Source organism: Pongo abelii, chromosome 1 (genome assembly GCF_028885655.2).
Source record: "Pongo abelii isolate AG06213 chromosome 1, NHGRI_mPonAbe1-v2.0_pri, whole genome shotgun sequence".
Classification (NCBI taxonomy): Eukaryota; Metazoa; Chordata; class Mammalia; order Primates; family Hominidae; genus Pongo; species Pongo abelii.
Window position 1 is genome coordinate 232,421,611 of NC_071985.2, and position 19,524 is coordinate 232,441,134.

Here is a 19,524-nt window from a genome sequence, read left to right on the forward strand (position 1 = left end):
GTGGCCTCTGACCCCACGTGGGCCAGTGTCTTCCCCAGGCAGGAGGGGTGCTCCTACCTCCCAGGGGGCCTCCACTCTGGCAAGGTGGTCCCCTGGCCCCTACTTGCCCTGGGGTCCCCCACCCTGTGCCAGTCCTCCCAGCCCCCACCCGCATCCCCTTGCAGAAGATCCTGGAGGCCCATCCCAGCCACCTCCTTCAGGAAGCCCCCCTTGCCTCCCTCCCCCATCTCTGAGCAAGTCCTAGACAGAACCCAGGCTTCTGGGGCTACCCCACGTGCTGCCCCTGGCACTGGGGCCTCCGCTTATCCCACTTTCCCAGGGGCCACCTTAGCAAAGCCCATCCTGTCCTGTGCTGTACCTGTTGTCCGCTGTGCGGGAAAGCAGGGGGTGCCCAGCCCCGAGGATGTCCACCTCTCGGTGGACCAGGGGCTGGGGTGTCCACCTGCCCAGACTGGCTGCCCGCTGCCCTCCCAAGAATGAGCGAGGAGACATGAGAGAGAAAGTGCTTTATCAGCCGGGCTCAGCCCCGCACACGGACTCGCCATGAGTAGGTGGTTAGCACGCGCTGCTGGCGGCGCACCACGCAGGTGTAGGTGCCCTCATTGACGGCGTTGGCGATGATGCTCAGGTGCGCCTCGCCCAGGGCCAGGTAGCCGGGGTAGGAGAACTCCAGGAGCTCCTGGTCCTTGTACCAGCTGCAGGGGGTGGGGTGTCTCCTGCAGGCACAGCCCCCGCCGGCTGCCTGCCCCGCACCCCTGTCCCAAGGCCGCGGGCTGCCCACCCTGAGGACCGCCCGGGGCGCTCACTCACTACACTTTCCCTTTCTTGTGGAGGATCTTCTGGCCGCAGCGGAAGGTCACGTTCCTGCCCTCAGGCACCAGCCTGGTTTTGGTCCTGGGGGGCGGTGGGGTGGCGGCCACCGTGGGGAAGGGGAATTCTGCTCCGGGTGGGGGAAAGAGCCCCATCAGTGCCCCCTCAGCCCAGACCGTGGCCAAGACCCAGCTCCCACGCAGCCCTGTCCTGGCCCCGTGGGCATCACCGTAGCAGAAGTCGCAGCTGCTGGGGCAGAGCCTCTTCATGAGCCGCCGGCGAGCGTCGCAGAAGCCCCTCCGCGCCCAGGACGCGCACACGAACAGCCTGTCGAGGCATCCTGTCGGGAGCGTGGGGAGCACGGCCTGGCTCGGGACCGCCCGGTCCCCGCCCTCCCGCCCGACAAAGGGACTCACCGTAGAGCCGGTGCAGCCCCCACAGCTCGTCCTGGGACAACGCCTTCCAGCCGCGCAGCGTGGCGTTCAGGTGCATCAGCGCCCGGCCGTGTTGTGAGTGCATCAGGCCCAGCGCGTGGCCGATCTCGTGGGCCGCCACGTGCACCAGGTCCGTGAGCCACACGCCTGCGGGCCCCGGGGGTCAGCGCCTGGGAGCCCCGGGCCCAGCCCCGCCGCCCGTGGGCCGGCTCCCCGAGGCCCCGCACATCTGCTGGAGCGCAGCCGCGGAGCCGCCCTCGGCCGCAGCCACGGGAAGATAAGAATGTTCTGGGCCCAGGCGGTGAGCTCGGCCCCCAGGAATGCAGCTCCAGCTCCCGCTCCAGAGGCGCAGGGGGATGGGAAAGGGAGTTCAGGGCCGCCGGGATCGGGGGCTCCCACGGGCTCCCCTCCTTGCCTGCTGGACTCCGGTAGCAGCCACCACCCCGGAAGGTCCCTCCTGCCGTCTGCCCTAAAGCCCGACCGCGGCAGCCCACTGTGCTGCAGAGGACAGGCCTCCAGGAGGCCAGCCTGGACGGTCACCTTTCTTCCAGCTGTAGCGCGTGGGGCCCAGGACCCAGTACTCGCTATCGTCGAAGTGGATGCCGCCGTGCGGGGGGAAGAAGGCGGCCAGCTCCCCCGTGGGGCCGTCGAAGCAGTGGTGCAGCGCGGAGACCAGGCAGTCCATGTGGTTGATCGTGTGGTTTGGCCAGACAAAAAGATGGACAAACACACACGTAGATTCACACACACACAAACAGACACACCACACAGAAAAATATGCATGGACACCACTGAGACACACAGGCACCACACACTCAGAGACACACAGACACATCACACAGAAACATATGCATGGACGCCACTGAGACACATGCAAACACCACACACTTGGACACAAACGCACCACACACACAGACACACAGAAAAATACACATGGACGCCACTGAGACACACACACTCAGAGACACGCAGTGCGCTCTGGGAAACAGGACGGTTCCTCCAAACCAGTGAAGGGCCCAGGAAAGCATGAGCGGCCCTGACATGTATGGAGGGTCCAAATGCTGCGGGAACTTGCCCGTGAGTGACCTTGGCCTGGAGAACTCCCCGGCCTCAGTTTCCCCACTTGCTGATGAGGACAAATTGCAGGGGCATGAGTGGCTGCTGCTCCCCTACCTCTGCACAGGTGGCCGAGTGGCCTGCAGGCTGGGTCTCCAGGTGGGGACCCTTCCCTCTTCCTCCCCACCCATGGGGCCTTGGCACAGACCTCATTCTCTGGGGCCTCTGTTCACAGCCCACACTTCCCTGCTGTCCTCAACGCCCCTTGGGAAACTTCAGCTCCTTTGGGCCGGCAGGTCTCACCCTCCCTCCCCAGCGGGAGCCCAGACCCAGACTGAGGCTGGCTGGGGTACATGGAGGAGCCTGTGGGCCGGGGGGACCCAGAAGGGGGCAGGACAGAGCTAGCCATGACTGCTTTCCTTCCTGCCTTCTAGAAGATCATCCAGGCCCTGAAGGCAGAGGAAAGGAATCCCACGGCCCATGGGCCGCTCAGCCTGGGTAGACCCTGCCCCGAGGCCAGCAAACAGCAGGGAAGCCCAGAGAGGCTGTGTCGCAAGAGCAGCACAACCCGGAAGGTCCCAGTGAGCCAGGGATGCACTTTGAAGGCGGGGTTTGCACAGCGCCTGGACCCATCAGTCTCCCACACAGCCAGGGCGTCCTGATTCCTAACTGACTCCACATCATGTGGATAGAAATTCATTAATATGCATAACAAATGACTACATGCAAGCAGGAAAACATTTGCAATAATACAGCAGGTCGATGTTCTCAACTAGGAAAACATTTGCAGTACAATAGGTGGATGTTCTCAATACAGACAAAGCTCATATAATTGACACAAAACATTAACAGAAAAATTGTCAAAGGGCAGAAACCGATGACTCAAGGAAGAATATAAATAGCTAAGAAGTAAATGATCAATAATCAAACTAGAACATAATCAAAGAAATTAAAAATTCAAATTAATACACCACTCCCAGGCAAAATAGCAAAGAGAAGTGGGGCAGAGTGGCTCACGCCTGTAATCCCAACACTTTGGGAGGACGAGGTGGGAGGTCCTTCTGGGGAGAGGAAGAGAGGAAGGCACACAGGCTTCCCAGACACTATTCCAAAATCATTAATAGGCACACCCCAGGCCCAGCACGGTGACGGCCACCTGCAGACCCAGCTACCCGGGAGGCTGAGGCCAGAGAGTCCTGAGTTTGAGCCCAGCCTGGGCAAAGTAGCGAGATCCCCCATCTCAAAAATAAAATAAAATTCATGGTTCCTCATGAAATGTAAGGCTTTGCTATAAAAATTTTGAGAGGCCAGGCACGGTGACTCACGCCTGTAATCCCAACACCCAAGGTGGGTGGATCATGAGGTCAGGAGTTCAAGAGCATCCTGGCTAACACGGTGAAACCCCGTCTCTACTAAAAATACAAAACAATTAGCTGGGCGTGGTGGCGGGTGCCTGTAATCCCAACTCCTTGGGAGGCTGAGGCAGAGAATCGCTTGAACCCAGGAGGTGGAGGTTGCAGCGAGCCGAGATCGTGCCACTGCACTCCAGCCTGGGCGACAGAGTGAAACTCCATCTCAAAAAAAAAAAAAAAAGGCTGGGCGTGGGGTGGCTCACGCCTGTAATCCCAGCACTTTGGGAGGCTAAGGCGGGCGGATCACAAGGTCAGGAGATGGAGAACATCTTGGCCAACATGGCAAAACCCTGTCTCTACTAAAAATATAAAAATAAGCTGGGTGTGATGGCGCACGTCTGTAATCCCAGCTACTCAGGAGGCTGAGGCAGGAGAATCACTTGAACCCGGGAGGCAGAGGTTGCAGTGAGCTGAGATCGTGCCACTGCACTCCAACCTGGGTAATGAGAGCGAAACTCCATCTCAAAAAAAAAAAAAAAAGGAGTACTTTTCATAAATCTGCTTTTGAAATCATTTGGATACTACAGAGGCTCTGCTGACCACAACAGCCAAGACTGGTGGGCAAATCACCAGACATTTCCGGGTTTCCTGGAAAGTAGGAGAATCTACTTTGTAAACTGCTCTCAAATTTATGAACTCCATGTGGATAGTGAACGCAGGCACCAGGCAGATGGCACTCCACTGCGTTAATTTCACTTCGTTTTATAATTTTCTTTCTTCCCTTTTTTTTTTTTTCTTTTTTTTGACGGAGTCGCACTCTGTCGCCAGGCTGGAGTGCAGTGGCCCAATCTTGGCTAACTGCAAGCTCTGCCTCCTGAGTTCAAGCGATTCTCCTGCCTCAGCCTCCCAAGTAGCTGGGGTTACAGGCATGCGCCACCATGCCCGGCTAATTTTTTTCGTATTTTTTGTAGAGACAGGGTTTCACCGTGTTAGTCAGGATGGTCTCAGTCCCCTGACCTCGTGATCCGCCCGCCTCGGCCACCCAAAGTGCTGGGATTACAGGCGTGAGCCACCGCACCTGGTCTTTTTTTTGGGGGGGGAGGACAAGGGTCTCACTCTGTCCCCCAGGCTGGAGTGTGGTGGTGAGATTCTAGCTCACTGCAGCCTCGACCTCCCAGGCTCAAGCCATCCTCCCACCTCAGCCTCCCGAGTGGTTGGGACCACAGACACCATCGCTGAGCTCTGACCGGCTCCCAGGGGCGCTCCGTGCCTCTCCTCCTGCCCCACTCCTCTGGGGACATCCCCACCAAAGACCCCGCGGGAGGAAACAGTCCCAGCCTCTGGCCCAACCCGGCTGCGGGCGCCACGGGGAAGCCTGGGGAAGGAGGCTGCCATCAGCCTCCCGAAGCTTCACACAATGGAAACAAAAACAAGTGAAAGTTTAACAAAACGTAAAAGTAATATTTATTTATTTATGAGATGGAGTCTCTCACTGTCGCCCAGGCTGGAGAGCAGCGGCGCTATCTCGCCTCACTGCAACCTTCGACTCCAAGGTTCAAGCGATTGTCCTGCCTCAGCCTCCCGAGTAGCTGGGACTACAGGCACGCGCCACGAGGCCCGGTTAATTTTGTTTGTATTTTTAGTAGACATGGGGGGGTGGGGTTCACTATGTTGGCCAGGCTGGTCTCGAACTCCTGACCTCAGGCGATCCGCCCGCCTCAGCCTCTCAAAATGCTGGGATTACAGACGTGAGCCACCTCGCCCGGCCGAAAGTAATCTTTTCTTTTTTCTTTTGAGAGGGAGTCTCGCTCTGTCGCCCAGGCTGGAGTGCAGTGGCGCCATCTCGGCTCACTGCAACCTCCGCCTCCCGGGTTCAGGTGATCCTCCTTCCTCAGCCTCCGGAGTAGCTGGGATTACAGGCGCCCGCCACCACGCCGGGACAATTTTTCTATTTTTAGTAGAGACGAGGTTTTACCACGTTGGCCATACCAGGCTGGTCTCAAGCTCCAGACCTCGTGATGCGCCGGCTTCGGCCTCCCAAAGTGTTGGGATTACAGGCGTGAGCCACCGTGCCCGGCCCAAAAGTAATCTCTAAAGAGCCCTCCAGCCGTAACTTCCTTCCTGAAAATTATCTGGGAAAGTAACGCTAGGAAAACGCTGGACGAAGCTCTGGAATCGGGGGTCCTCGGGGCCGCAGGTGCGCCCGCGGGTGTCTGCTCGGGACGTCCCCCAGCAGCCCGGACGCCAGCCTGGATGCGAAGGCCCCGCCCCGGAGCGCGCCACAAGCCAATCAGCGCCCTGAGGCGAGGCCTCATCCGGCGGGGCGGCCCCGCCCCCCGCAGCTCCGGGCCCAGCCGCCAGAGCAGCTTTCCCTCAGGCTGGGCAGAGCGTGGCGACTTTCGCCAGGAGGCGCCTTTGTGTGTTCTAAGTTAAGCCTATTCGGTGGATTTCTTATTCCTTGAATCCAAACCTGGGCAGTAAACGCTCCGGGGCTTAGAGGCCGCTGCCTGCACAGACTGGCTGATCCCGCCCTGAAGTGCCGCTGGTGGAACAACCCGGGCGGAACCAACGGGCGGCCGCGGGGGGTGGGGGAGCGCCGGTTTCCCCCCACGTCTGCCTTCAGTGGAACGGCCCCGGCGGAACCAACGGGCCGCGGGGGTGCACTACGCGCACCGTCTTCCTCTCCCTCTGCCTGCAGTGGAACGGCCCGGGCGGAACCAACGTGCGGCCGCAGGGAGCACTCGGCGCGCCGTGTCCCTCCCCATGTGGGTGCAGTGGAACGGCCCGCGCTGGACCACCAGGCGGCCGCGGAGGGGCACTGAAAAGCCCCGTGTTACCCTCGACCTTAAAAAAAAAAAAAAAAAAAAAAACTCCGTGTTTCCACCCCCGTCGGCCTGCAGTGGAAGGGCCCGAGCGGAACCAACGAGGGAGGGGGCGCGGAGCGCGCCGTGTTTTTCCTCCCGTCTGCCTGGAGTAGAACGGCCCGGGTGGAACCAACGGGCAGCCGCGGGGGCGTTGTGGGCCGCGGCGCGTTTCCCCGGCTCCGCGGCTCGGGGCACTGAGGAGCGGCGCCCGCGGGGCAGCCAGGAGCCCGATGCCGGGTTCTGCGCGTCATTTCCGGTCCCGCGGGCGTCCGGTGAAGCCTACCTGGATCCGCCAGCCCTGTGCCACTCCCCAGTGCCGAGCTCCGAGCTCCTTCCGCGGCCTCGCGCCCGGCCCCTCCACCGCGCGCCTCTCAGGCCCCGCCCGCCAGCGTCCCTTTGTTGTGAAGGCGCCGGGGCGTAGACCGGGGCGCCTGAGCTCGGGGCCTAGCGCTATGCCTGCGGCGGAGACTGCATCAGGCTGTCGGTGGGTTCTGCGTGCGGGGTGCTCTGCTCGGTGATCGGTGCTGGGTGCTGCGAGGTCGGTGCTGCGTGGTCGGTACTCGGTCCTGGGTGATGGGTGCCGGTACTGATGCTGAGTGTGCGGGCGTCCGGGGTTTCCCTGCCCGGATTCGCTCCTGGGGTTCCTTTCCTATGGCTGGCGCTGTGCGCGGAAAACGCTGGTGGAGTTTTCTGGGCTGGCTTTAAGCGTTTTCACGTCCGGGAGTCCACGGCAACCCCCACGCCCTGAAGCCCGGGAACGCGGTGTGCGTGGCCGCAAAAACAACAACAAACACACACACACAAAAACACGCAAAAAACAAAAGCAAAACTCCCGACAGCCGAGCCCCGTTCGGTGCCTTTTTCTTTTTTTTTTTTGGAGTGAAATCTACTTTGCTCAGGAAGCCTGCAAATCACATTTTCAGGCCAAACGAGGCCGTATTTTAGAAGGGGTCGCTGAGGCAGGAGTAGCAAGGCTTTCCACTCCACTCACGCATTTGCAAAGTAGGCAAATCGTAAAACGGAGGGCAGAACGAAAGTGAGCGGATGTGGGAGTCCAGGCTGCGCTTCGTCCACATCGATAACAGATGTTTCGTGGTGAAGATGTGTAGGGCGCAGCGGGTCACCTGGGCGGGCGGGGGGTGCACAGGGCGTCCCTCCTGAGCCCTCTGCCAGGTGGTTTCCTTGGGACGAACTCCCAGGGGGAGGTCTGAGTTCCGGGGCATGGTTTGAAGATTTGGGACACATTTTGCCTGAAATTCCCTGCTGGCTGCTTGAACCCACCTGGACTTCCTGACCAGGGGCACGGATTCCTGACCAGGGGCCTGGCTAGGAGAGGTCTGCACAGTTGGACGAGGTGCAAAGTGACGCTTTGTCAGTAACCCGGCGTTGAGATTCCTGTGGTGCGACGAGCAGCTCCTATGGCTTTATCCCATTTTAAATCTAGGTTTTCTTTTCCTTCTAGTCCTCGGGCTCCACCCCGGGAGTTGTGCCCAGACAGCAGAAGGGAAGGATGTCATTTCTGAGATGCGGTTCAGAAAGGCCTGGGCTCCTGTCCTGGCTGCTCTCTCCCACTCCCTGAGGAGCTTGCTGGATGAAAGCTGCTGTCAGGCTGTGGGGCGTCTTGTGGAGAAACTGGTCAGGGCCCTTTCCACCTATAGCCAGCAAGGAACTGAACCCAGCCAGCATCCACCTGAGTGAGCTCAGAGGTGGACCCCAGCCCCAGTTGAGCCTTCGGATGAGGTCACAGCCCTGGTCCGTGGTGTGACTGCAGCTTCAGGAGGGACCTTAAGCCAGAGGTGCCCGGCTAAGCTTCCTGCAGATTCCTGCCCCACAGGGGCCGACATCAAAAGCATTTGTTGTTTTGAGGTGGTAAGTGTGGAATGACTGTTACAGGGCAGTAGAGAAGGAGCATGCACCCTTCCTGGTTCTTATTTGCCTTTTAGAAGTTGTCTGTGAATCGCTTGAACCTGGGAGGTGGAAGTTGCAGTGAGCTGAGATCTCACCACTGCACTCCAGCCTGGGTGACAGGAGCGAAACTCTTTCTCCAAAAAAATAAATTATTCTCTGTGAAATACGTTGTTTTTTTTTTTTTCTTTTCTTTTTGAGACGGAGTCTTGCTGTGTCACCCAGGCTGGAGCAGGCGCAGTCTCGGCTCACTGCAACCTCTGCCTCCCAGGTTCAAGCGATTCTCCTACCGCAGCCTCCTGAGTGGCTGAGATCACAGGCGCCCACCACTATGCCTGGCTAATTTTTGTATTTTCAGTAGAGATGGGGTTTCATCATGTTGGCCAGGCTGGTCTCGAACTCCTGACCTCAGGTGATCTGCCCGCCTTGGCCTCCCAAAGTGCTAGGATTACAAGCATGAACCACCATGCCCTGCCAACTGTTTCTTTTTTTTTTTTTTTTTTTTTTTTGCCTCTTTTTCTAATTGGTTTGTAGGAATTCTTTATGCTTTCTGGTTATTAATCCTTTGTCTGTTGCCAGTATCTTTTCCCAGGTTGTGGCTGTTCATTTCAGTTTGTGGTATGTGTATATATTTTTTTTTTTTTTTTTTTTTTTTTTTTTGAGACACAGTTTTGCTCTTGTTGCCCAGGCTGGAGTGCAATGGCACGATCTTGGCTTACCACAACCTCTGCCTCCCCTGTTCAAGTCATTCTCCTGCCTCAGCCTCCTGAGCAGCTGGAGTTAAAGGGATGCACCACCACGCCTGGCTAATTTTGTGTTTTTAGTAGAGATGGGGTTTCTCCATGTTGGTCAGGCTGATCTGGAACTCTCAACCTCAGGTGATCCACCCACCTCAGCCTCCCAAAGTGCTGGGATTACAGGCGTGAGCCAAGTCTGGCTGTTTTTTTTCTTGAGACAGGGTCTTGCCCTGTCGCCCAGGCTGTAGTGCAGCGGTGCAGTCTCGGCTCACTGCAACCTCCGCCTCCTGGGTTCAAGCAATTCTCCTGCCTCAGCCTCCCAAGTAGCTGGGATTACAGGTGCATACCACCACACCTGGTTAATTTTTGTATTTTTAGTAGAAACATGGTTTCACCGTGTTGGTCAGGCTGGTCTCGAGCTCCCGACCTCAAGTGATCCACCCACCTTGGCCTCCCAAAGTTCTAGGATTACAGGCATGAGCCACTGCGCGCGGCCCACTTTGTGGTGTACTTTGGTGAAACAGAATTCTTCAATTAGCCAAGTTAGCCCACCTGACCCTTTTTTCAATGGGTCACGCTTTTGGGATTTGGTTAGAGAAATTCTTGTCCTACCCCAAAAAGGGTCAGGAACACATTCTCTTATATTTTCCTGAGCATAAAGTTTTACACATTTAAGTTTATCATAAGAGCGGGCCGCCTGGGTTCAAATCATGATGCTGCTGCTGCGAAGCCATGTCTCTCCTTCGTGTGTCTCACGTGGGTCATCACAGCACCTTTCCCAGAGGGCTATTTTGGCGATTCACTGCTGTGCAGAGTGCCTCGGACCCTCCAGCGGCACAGTCAGGGCTGTGTCAGTGTTACTAATTGTCTACTGACAGTGTTACTGTTTGTCTGCTGATAATGCCATCAGAATCCAGTTTTTCTTTTTGCCTGGCAGCATGGACAACTGTCCTGGTATAGACTGAATAAAGTTTCCTTCTTCAGCAATTCGTGGTGCCTCCATTCTGCGTACACCAGACCTGTTTCTCTTTTTTTGAGACAGTCTCGCTCTGTCACCCAGGCTGGAGTGCAGTGGTGCAATCTCAGCTCACTAAAGCCTCCGTCTCCCAGGTTCAAGTGATCCTCGTGCCTCAGCCTCCCGAGTAGCTGGGACTAATGGCACCCGCCACCACGTCCAGCTAATTTTTGTATTTAGTAGTGTTTCACCATTTTGGCCAGGCTGGTCTCAAACTCCTGACGTCAGGTGATTCGCCCTCCTCTGCCTCCCAAAGTGCTGCAGTTACAGGCGTGAGCCACTGTGCCTGGCCTACGTATGTTTATTCTGTTTTGCTTTGTTTTTTTTTTTTTTGAGACAGGGTCTTGCTCAATCGCCCAGAGTGGAGTACAGGGGCACGATGTCAGCTCACTGAAAGCTCCGCCTCCGGGGTTCACGCCATTTTCCTGTCTCAGCCTCAGCCTCCCGAGTAGCTGGGACTACAGGCGCCCGCCACCACACCCAGCTAATTTGTTTGTATTTTTAGTAGAGACGGGGTTTCACCATGTTAGCCAGGATGGTCTCAATCTCCTGACCTTGTGATCCACCCACCTCAGCCTCCCAAAGTGCTGGGATTACAGGCGTGAGCCACCACGCCGGACCTCGAGGTCCTTATTCTTTTGCATTTGTTTACTCGCCCAGCCCTGCACCAAGGTCTCAGACTGAACTAGAAGTCCTCATGTCTTGGGAGGATGGCTGCCGCTCCCTCCCTGCGCCCCCGTCTCCTTGCAGGACGTGTTTGTCTTCTACCCATCGTGTGTGCATAGCTTTCCCTCTGTGGTTCACACAGGCTTCGTGCGTGCATAGCTTTCCCTCTGTGGTTCACACAGGCTTCGTGCGTGCATAGCTTTCCCTCTGTGGTTCACACACGCTTCGTGCGTGCCTAGCTTTCCCTCTGTGATTCACACACGGTTCGTGCGTGCATAGCTTTCCCTCTGTGGTTCACACAGGCTTCGTGCGTGCATAGCTTTCCCTCTGTGGTTCACACACGCTTCGTGCGTGCATAGCTTTCCCTCTGTGGTTCACACACGCTTCGTGCGTGCATAGCTTTCCCTCTGTGGTTCACACACGCTTCGTGCGTGCATAGCTTTCCCTCTGTGGTTCACACAGGCTTCGTGCGTGCATAGCTTTCCCTCTGTGGTTCACACAGGCTTCGTGCGTGCATAGCTTTCCCTCTGTGGTTCACACAGGCTTCGTGCGTGCATAGCTTTCCCTCTGTGGTTCACACACGCTTCGTGCGTGCATAGCTTTCCCTCTGTGATTCACACAGGCTTCGTGCGTGCATAGCTTTCCCTCTGTGATTGGCATGTGCCTCATAGGGCTGGATCTATCTGGAGACTACATAGCCTCTTGTTTCTAAGCTCTTTTATTCTGGGACAGAGTCTCGCTCTGTCGCCCAGGCTGGAGTGCAATGGCGTGATCTCGGCTCACTGCAGCCTCCGCCTCCTGGGTTCAAGCGGTTCTCCTGGCTCAGCCTCCTGAGTAGCTGGGATTACAGGCGCGCGCCATCATGCCCGGCTAATTTTTTGTAGTAGAAACGGGGTTTGACCGTGTTGGCCAGGACGATCTCGATGTCCTGACCTTGTGATCCGCCCACCTCAGCCTCCCAAAGTGCTGGGATGGCAGGTGTGAGCCAGCGCACCTGGCCGTTTCTAAGCTTTTACTCAGTAGTTCCAGTGTCTCTTGGTGACTCGTCGTGATTGTGATGATGATTGTGGTGGTTGCCAGATGGTGGCTTCTCATTCCATCACTCTGATGATCATGGATCGACTTTGTGCTGGGAAGAAAGACTTCCCCTCCTTTGCCATTCGTTCATCAGCATGGCCTTGTGGGCTGTTGTTTTACTGGGGGTTCTGATCCTTTACTGTGTTATTTACTCTGCATTTCAAGCCCCCTGAGCCCTCCGTCAGCCAACCCTGAGTTCATTCCTGGAGCACAAACTTCCGGCGCAGCTAACATGACAGCTCCTCTGGTGTCTTTCCCACCACAGCCCGAGAGTCAGTCATTTTTCAAAGAAGCCTGGTTGGCTTTAGTGGAGAATGATATATATTATTATTTTTTGTTGTTTTGTTTTGTTGTGCTTTTTAGACAGTCTTGCTCTTTGCCCAGCCTGGAGTACAGTGGTGCAGTCTTGGTTCCCTGCAACCTCCGCCTCCGGGTTCAGCGATTCTCATGCCTCAGCCTCCTAAGTGGCTGGGATCACAGGCACCCGCCAGGACTAATTTTTTTTTTTTTATTGAGATGGAGTCTCCGTCCATCACCCAGGCTAGAGTGCAGTGGCCCGATCTAGGCTTACTGCAACCTTCGCCTCCCGGGTTCAAGAGATTCTCCTGCCTCAGCCTGCCAAGTAGCTGGGACTACAGGCGCCCGCCACCACGCCTGGCTAATTTTTTTTGTATTTTTAGTAGAGATGGGGTTTCACTATGTTGGCCAGGCTGGTCTCCTGACCTCGTGATCCGCCCGTCTCGGCCTCCCAAAGTGCTGGGATTACAGGTGTGAGCCACCATGCCCGGCCTAATTTTTTGTTTTTTTTTAGTAGAGGCTAATTTTTTGTATTTTAGTAGAGACTAATTTTTTATATTTTTAGTAGAGACAAGGTTTCACCATGTTTCCCAGGCTAGTCTAGAACTCCAGAGCTCGGGTAATCCACCTGCCTCAGCCTCCCAAAGTGCTAGGATTACAGGCATGAGCCACTGCGTCCAGCCCCTTTAGTAGAGAATGATATTTAGAAACCAAGGTTGGGACGCTGGGAGCACGCTGTCCAGGTGTCGCTGTCTCTAGGCAGATGTACTGTGTTGGGGTGTGTGTGTGCGTGTGTGTCGCCTGTCCACCCATCTGTTAAAGCCCGTGGGCTCTGGCCCAATAGCACCATCACAGGCCAACACCACGGGGGTCATTCCATCCATCTTCCTTTCTTCTTATTTATTTATTTGTTTATTTTTGAGACGGAGTCTCGCTCTGTCGCCCAGGCTGGAGTGCAGTGGCACTATTTCGGCTCACTGCAAGCTCTGCCTCCCAGGTTCACACGATTCTCCTGCCTCAGCCTCCCGAGTAGCTGGGACTACAGGTGCCCATCACCACGCCCGGCTAATTTTTTTGTATTTTTAGTAGAGACGGGGTTTCACTGTGTTAGCCAGGATGGTCTCGATTTCCTGACCTCATGATCCGACCTCCTCAGACTCCCAAAGTGCTGGGATTACAGGCGTGAGCCTCTGCGCCTGGCCTTTTTATTTTTTTGAGACAGAGTCTCTGTCACCCAGGCTGGAGTGTGGTGGCATGATCTCAGCTCACTGCGACCTCCGTCTTCTGGGTTCAAGTGATTCTTTTGCCTCAGCCTCCCGAGTAGCTGAGATTACAGGCACACACCACTGCACCTAGCTAATTTTTTTTTTTTTTTTTGAACTAAAAAAGGACTTTATTTATTGAGGGCAAGGGGATGCAAACAATACAAAAAATCAAAAGCTTATCTGGTATTTAACTTTTCTTTCTCTGCTTGTCAAATGAGAGTTAGACTTTATTCTTGCATTTGCTAAGGTTCCTGATCTGCTCATGGAATCCTTCTGTGGGGGAAGCTGTGGGGCAGATTCCTTAAGCGACCCTTTGGGACAACTCTTATCAGGAAGGAGGGAATTGCTCATTTCTGCCTACTTCTTTCCCTTCTGCTTCATGTGTACTACAAAATAGTCATGGCATGCAATGCTGAGGCCCGCACTTAGGAAAAAGAAGCTCTGGAAGCCCACTTTGCCATCTCTGCACTGGTCCAGGTCCTTCATTATTTTGTCCACAGCCAGAGGGTCTTTTTGATTTTCCAAAAATCCAGGGAACTCCTTTTCCATGAGTACTCTCAGGTCCTCCTTTGTTAAGTAGCCTTTATCCCCAGCGAATTTGTGAAATGTAAACATCATGGTTTCCATGGCGTGTTCCATTTGAGATGGCATTTTGGTGTGGTCTGTTGAAGCCTTGGCTGAGGCGTGGCGGATGCTGGGAGAGCTGGGCGAGCTGGGCGAGCTGGACGCTGGGCAGAGAGGCGAGCGCGGCGGGCTGTGTGCCTTCCTTAGTACGTGCGGCGGGTGGGTAGAGGGTGGCGGTGCGGGAGCGGGCAATTTTTGTATTTTTACTAGGGATGGGGTTTCACCATGAACTCCTGACCTCAGGTGATCCACCTGCCTCGGCCTCCCAAAGTGCTGAGATTACAGGCATAAATCACCGTGCCCAGCCTCTTTTTTTCATTTTTATTTTTTCACTACAAGACTGCCTTGAAGGACTTCCTTTCCTATTTGCATCTCGCTTCACTTACATTATGAAATCTGGCTCCCGTCATGTACAAAATATTTATGTATTTGCCCAATCCAGAATTCTAACCCATGAGTCAGCCAAAAAAAAAAGAAAAAAGAAAAGAGAAGGGAGGCTGGGCGCAGTGGCTGATGCCTGTAAATCCCAGCACTTTGGGAGGCTGAGGCAGGCAGATCACGAGGTCAGGAGTTCGAGACCAGCCTGGCCAACATGGCGAAAACCCGTCTCTACTAAAAATACAAAATCAGCGGGGTGTGGTGGCACATGCCTGTAATTCCCGCTACCCGGGAGGCTGAGGCAGGAGAATCACTTGAACCTGGGAGGCAGAGGTTGTGGTGAGCCAAGATTGTGCCATTGCACTCCAGCCTGGGCAACAAGAGTGAAACTCCATTTAAAAAATAAAATAAAATAAAAATACAAAAATTCGCTGGGCGTGGTGGCGGGTGCCTGTAATCCCAGCTACTCAGGAGGCTGAGGCAGGAGAATCACTTGAACCCGGGAGGTCGGGAGGTAGAGGTTGCAGTGAACTGAGATTGCGCCATTGCACTCCAGCCTGGGGGACAGAGCGAGACTCCGTCTCAAAAAAAGAAAAGGGAAAAAAGTGTGTTTAGAGCTCGATATTTGTTTGGAGCTCCTGTGTCTGGAGCTCCTTGTGTGTCTGGAGCCCTTGTGTCCATCACCTGCGTACCCACATCCAGCGTCCGTGCACCCGAGTTCCCGGGGCTTGTTCTGCTTCTCCCTTCAGGGTGATTGTGTCGTTCATTTGATCTGTGGTGTGGGTCATGCATTTGTGTTCGTGTTCCATTTCAGAGACCCTTTTCCCCTACCCTTGTTGATTTAATTATTTTTGCTTTTTAAGCAAGCAACATATTTTCATGTTTCCAGAAGTCAGACCTGGAGCCGCCCCCACCTCACTGCACTGCACTCCTGCCTGCCCCGTCACTGAAGAGTCTCCTTATTCTTGGGTATATCCTTCCTGTATTTCTTTTTTCTTTTCTTTTTTTTTTTTTCCTAAGACAAGGTCTCACTGTGTCGCCCAGGCTGGAGTGCCGTGGTGAGATCACGGTCACTGCAGGCTCATCCTCCCAGACTCAAGCAGTCCCCCCACCTCAGCTGGGCATACAGGCACACACCACCGTACCCAGGCCTAATTTTTGTACTTTTTTTGGTAGAGATGAGGTTTCGTCATATTACCCAGGCTGGTATTGAACTCCTGGGCTCAAGCAATCCTCCTGCCTCGGTCTCCCAAAGTGCTAGGATTATAAGCATGAACCAACACACCTGGGCAAAAAATGCTCCAACTTTTTTTTTTTTTTTTTGAGACGGAGTTTTTGCTCTTGTTGCCCAGGCTGGAGTGCAATGGCGCGATCTCGGCTCACTGCAACCTCTACCTCCCAGGTTCAAGTGATTCTCCTGCCTCAGCCTCCCAAGTAGCTGGGACTACAGGCATGCGCCTCCACGCCCGGCTAATTTTGTATTTTTAGTAGAGACGGGGTTTCACCATGTTGGTCAGGCTGGTCTGGAACTCCCGACCTCAGGTGATCAACCTGCCTCAGCCTCCTAAAGTGCTGGGATTACAGGCATGAGCCACCGTGCCCGGCCAAAATTTTCCAACTTTTTATTTTGAGAAACTTTTTAGACACGGAAGAGCTGCAGAAGTTACCCATATGCCTTTCTCTCCATTTGCCCTGACGCTAAGACCCTAGGGAACCTCAGTGCCACTCACTGGCCAGCTGGCGTCACGTGGCCCTGGAGACTCATTCACGGGCTGTGTGTTCAGCTTGGGCCGATCTCCTGCACCCGTCGCCTCTCTGTGGCGTGAGTCGCTCGGGATCCCACGTGGCATCTGGCTTTCCTGGGCCTTGGGCTCCACAAGTCCTTGTCTTTCGTGGCCTGCAGATTTTTGGATTTGCCTGACGTCTCCTCATGGTTAGATGCGCAGTTACATATTTGGGGCAAGAAAATCTTTGTGGTGACGGAGCCTTCTCCCGGCGTCAGGTCAGGGAGAACAGGAAGTTGCTGTGTCTCCTGTCTGGTGACTTGGTGACTTTGACCCCTTGGTGAAGGCAGCGTCTGCCAGTTTCTCCAGAGTGAAGTTATGCCTTCCCCTTTGTAATCAGCAAACCTCTTGTGGGGAAGTTGCTGGAGAGGACACGCGTCCATCCCTGAGTTTTATGGCAGGTCCTGTTTCCTCTGAGTTTTATGGCAGGTCCTGTTTCCTCTTCAGACATCCGTTTGGTTCCATTCATACCCCAGGGACTGATGCTGTTTGGTTTTGTCCATGCCTGCAGGGGCCCTTCCTGCCGGTTTTGGGACGTGTCTACGGTTTTGGGACGTGTCTACGTGATGTGTTCCTTCTGTCTGAGAGCCTCTGGCCTGGGGCTGGCAGCCTCCTGGGAGCTTCCAGGCCACTGCTCCTCCCCTGCTGCCACCACTGAGCCTGTCGACCTTTGATCTTCGATCTTCTTCATTGATCTTCGTGTGTAAACATCCTCAGGCCGGACTTGTAGAAGTTTCTGTCCAGAGAGGACTTGTTTCTCTGCCCACAGCGGGGTCCCCTGCAGGTCCCCAGATCAGCCTGGCCACCCCAGGCTCGCTGGCCCAGCCCCACCTCCGGCTCCCCTCTCTTCTTGTTGGAAGGGTGGTCCTGGGAGCCCCCCTCCGTCTCAAGAGTGCCGAGACCCCTTGCAGCCGCTGCTGTCCAGGGTGCACTTGTTGAGTTGGAGCTTCTGTGGAGCCGCTCGCCTGCCCGCCATGAGGCAGGAGGTCCTGGTGAGGTTTCGCTTCCACTATACTTTTTTTTTTTTTTTTTTTTTTTTTTTTTGAGGTGGAGTTTGGCTCTTGTTACCCAGGCTGGAGTGCAATGGTGCGATCTCTGGTCACTGCAACCTCCGCCTCCCGGGTTTAAGCAATTCTCCTGCCTCAGCCTCCTGAGTAGCTGGGATTATAGGCATGCGCCACCACGCCCGGCTAATTTTGTATTTTTTTTAGTAGAGACGGGGTTTCTTCACGTTGGTCAGGCTGGTCTCGAACTCCCAGTCTCAGGTGATCTGCCCGCCTTGGGCTCCCAAAGTGCTGGGATTACAAGCGGGAACCACCGCACCTGCTGGCTGTCCTGTTTTTTTGGTTTTTTTTTTGAGATGGAGTCTCTGTTGCCCAGGCTGGAGTGCAATGGCGCGATCTCAGCTCACTGTAAGCTCTGCCTCCCGGGTTCACGCCATTCTGCCTCAGCCTGCCAAGTAGCTGGGACTACAGGCGCCCACCACCACGCCCAGCTAATTTTTGTATTTTTAGTGGAGATGGGGTTTCACCATGTTGGCCAGGATAGTCTCGATCTCCTGACCTCATGATCCACCCGCCTCGGCCTCCCAAAGTGCTGGGATTACAGGCGTGAGCCACTGCGCCCGGCCAACAGAGGACTCTTGAGACCTGGCCTCCGACCACGTGTGGTCTCTGGTCTGAACAGGCACCTGCACCTGGAGGACTCTGAGACCCGGTTTCCGACCACGATGTTTTGCACTTGTGCTCTGATATGAAATGTGTTTGGTCTTTGTTCCTGGTTCCTGGCACAGAAGCTCCTCGAAGCCTTGGAATTTCCTGAGTGACAGGAGTGGTTCAGATCACCCCAGAGCTTATGCTGATCACACTTGAGCTTATGCTGATGAGGCAGGGGTTGGGCCCCTGGAGAGCAGGGGTAGGGGGACTGGTCGCCAGAAGACCAGGTGACCCCAGGTTTGGAGGCTGGGAGCTTTCAGCCCCACCTGCCAACCTCAGGGATGCAGCGAGCAAAGGTGGAGATTAAACGCTGTAAAAACCCGTGAATGAGAGATGAAAGAGTGGGATGGACTTCGGATTGCGGTGCTGGGGGCAGGGGATGGCGCCCAGAGAGGGCCTGAAACCCAGGGCCTGCCCAGGCCTTGCCTGCGCGTCTCTACGTCCCGCTGCTCCTCTGTTTTCTTTTAACGTAAGTGCTTTCTGCAGTTCTGTAGGGCAGTCCTGTCAAACTCATTGATCCTCAGGAGGGCGTCGTGGGAACCCCGATTTATAGCCGCCGGTCAGAAGCACAGCCCACAGCCTGACCGGCATCTGAGGAGGGGGCAGTCTTGTGGGATCCAGCCCTCACCGCGGGGGACCTGGCACTCCCCGCAGGGGGACAGCTTCGGGAGAGAATTGAACCAGAGGACACACGGCTAGTGTCTGTGGAGAATTGCTCAATGTGGAAATAACCTACATCTCCTGTGGGAAGTGTTGTGTGGGAGTTCAGAGAAACTGCTTTCCTCACGGGACTTTATTTATGTGCTTGTTTATTTATTTGTTTGTTTTTGGAGACAGAGTCTCGCCGTGTCCCCCAGGCTGGAGTGCAATGTCTCGATGTCGGCTCACTGTGATTTCCACCTCCAGGGTTCAAGCAATTCTCCTGCCTCAACCTCTTGAATAGGTGGGATTACAGGTGCCCACAACCACACCTGGCTAATTTTTATATTTTTAGTAGAGACGGGGTTTCACCTTGTTGGCCAGGTTGGTCTCGAACTCCTGACCTCAAATGATCCACCTGCCTCCAAAGTGCTGGGATTACAGGCGTGAGCCACCACGCCCGGCCTCCCCCGTGTAAACCTTGAACTCTCCGAACTACTTAGGAAGGACCCTGGGCTGTGATCTCTCACAACTACTTAGGGAGGACCCCGGACCCCCCTGGCTGCTCAGCTGGGTTCCAGCACCTGAAGGTGCTGTTGCTTTCCCCTGGGGCCCGTCCCAGAGATGAGAGAAGCATGTGCTGGAATTCCCTGTCTTTCACTCTCAGGCACTTTCATGCTTTTATTTCTACACGTGGTGCTTCCCGCACAGCTGGCAGCGTGTGGTGGAGCTGAGTCGTGCATTTCTGTCTGTGATTCGTCCCTCAGTCTTCCCCCGCTCCGGTGGGTTTGGGGTCCGCCCATTTGACGCTGGGACTGAGCCCCTCATTTCCATCATAGCTTCAGCTCCGTCAATATGGTGTTTGTTTCTACTGTTGACAGACATGTAGGTTGGAATTCTTTTGGT

At 55.2% G+C, this 19,524-nt stretch overlaps 3 protein-coding genes across 16 annotated transcripts in view; 1 reads left to right on the plus strand and 2 right to left on the minus strand.

Moving 5' to 3' along the window:
• Window positions 1-491: 491 nt before the first annotated feature.
• LOC112132683 (matrix metalloproteinase-23-like) lies at window positions 492-3,618 on the minus strand. 4 transcript variants are annotated; one of them, XM_024244787.3, is made up of 5 exons: window positions 1,785-3,618; window positions 1,227-1,391; window positions 1,040-1,150; window positions 811-937; window positions 492-695 (listed from the first exon to the last, which is right to left on the minus strand). In XM_024244787.3, exons 1-5 carry the CDS (start codon window positions 2,077-2,079, stop codon window positions 521-523), a joined length of 873 nt encoding a protein of 290 aa, XP_024100555.2. In that variant the 5' UTR covers window positions 2,080-3,618; the 3' UTR covers window positions 492-520. The 4 variants fall into 4 exon arrangements, with proteins under 4 accessions (XP_024100555.2, XP_054413803.1, XP_054413806.1 ...); XM_054557828.2 differs by having other exon boundaries at window positions 811-1,150; XM_054557837.1 differs by having other exon boundaries at window positions 613-695; window positions 807-1,150.
• Window positions 3,619-4,463: 845 nt separating this feature from the next.
• Window positions 4,464-19,524, plus strand: part of LOC103889342 (solute carrier family 35 member E2B) — a 41,416-nt gene continuing 26,355 nt past the window's right edge. For 6 of the 11 annotated variants that reach the window (XM_054557782.2, XM_054557781.2, XM_054557759.2 and 3 more), the window contains exon 1: window positions 4,464-7,000. The gene's annotated coding sequence lies outside the window, so the exon portion shown is untranslated. Of the gene's footprint in view, window positions 7,055-7,978; window positions 8,386-19,524 lie in introns of all 11 variants that reach the window. The other 5 variants (XM_054557764.2, XM_063716151.1, XM_054557772.2 and 2 more) reach the window with 3 other exon arrangements.
• LOC112135455 (protein S100-A10-like) lies at window positions 13,651-14,191 on the minus strand. The gene has a single exon (XM_054557897.2). The coding sequence runs from the start codon at window positions 14,127-14,129 to the stop codon at window positions 13,836-13,838; it is 294 nt and encodes a 97-aa protein (XP_054413872.1). The 5' UTR covers window positions 14,130-14,191; the 3' UTR covers window positions 13,651-13,835.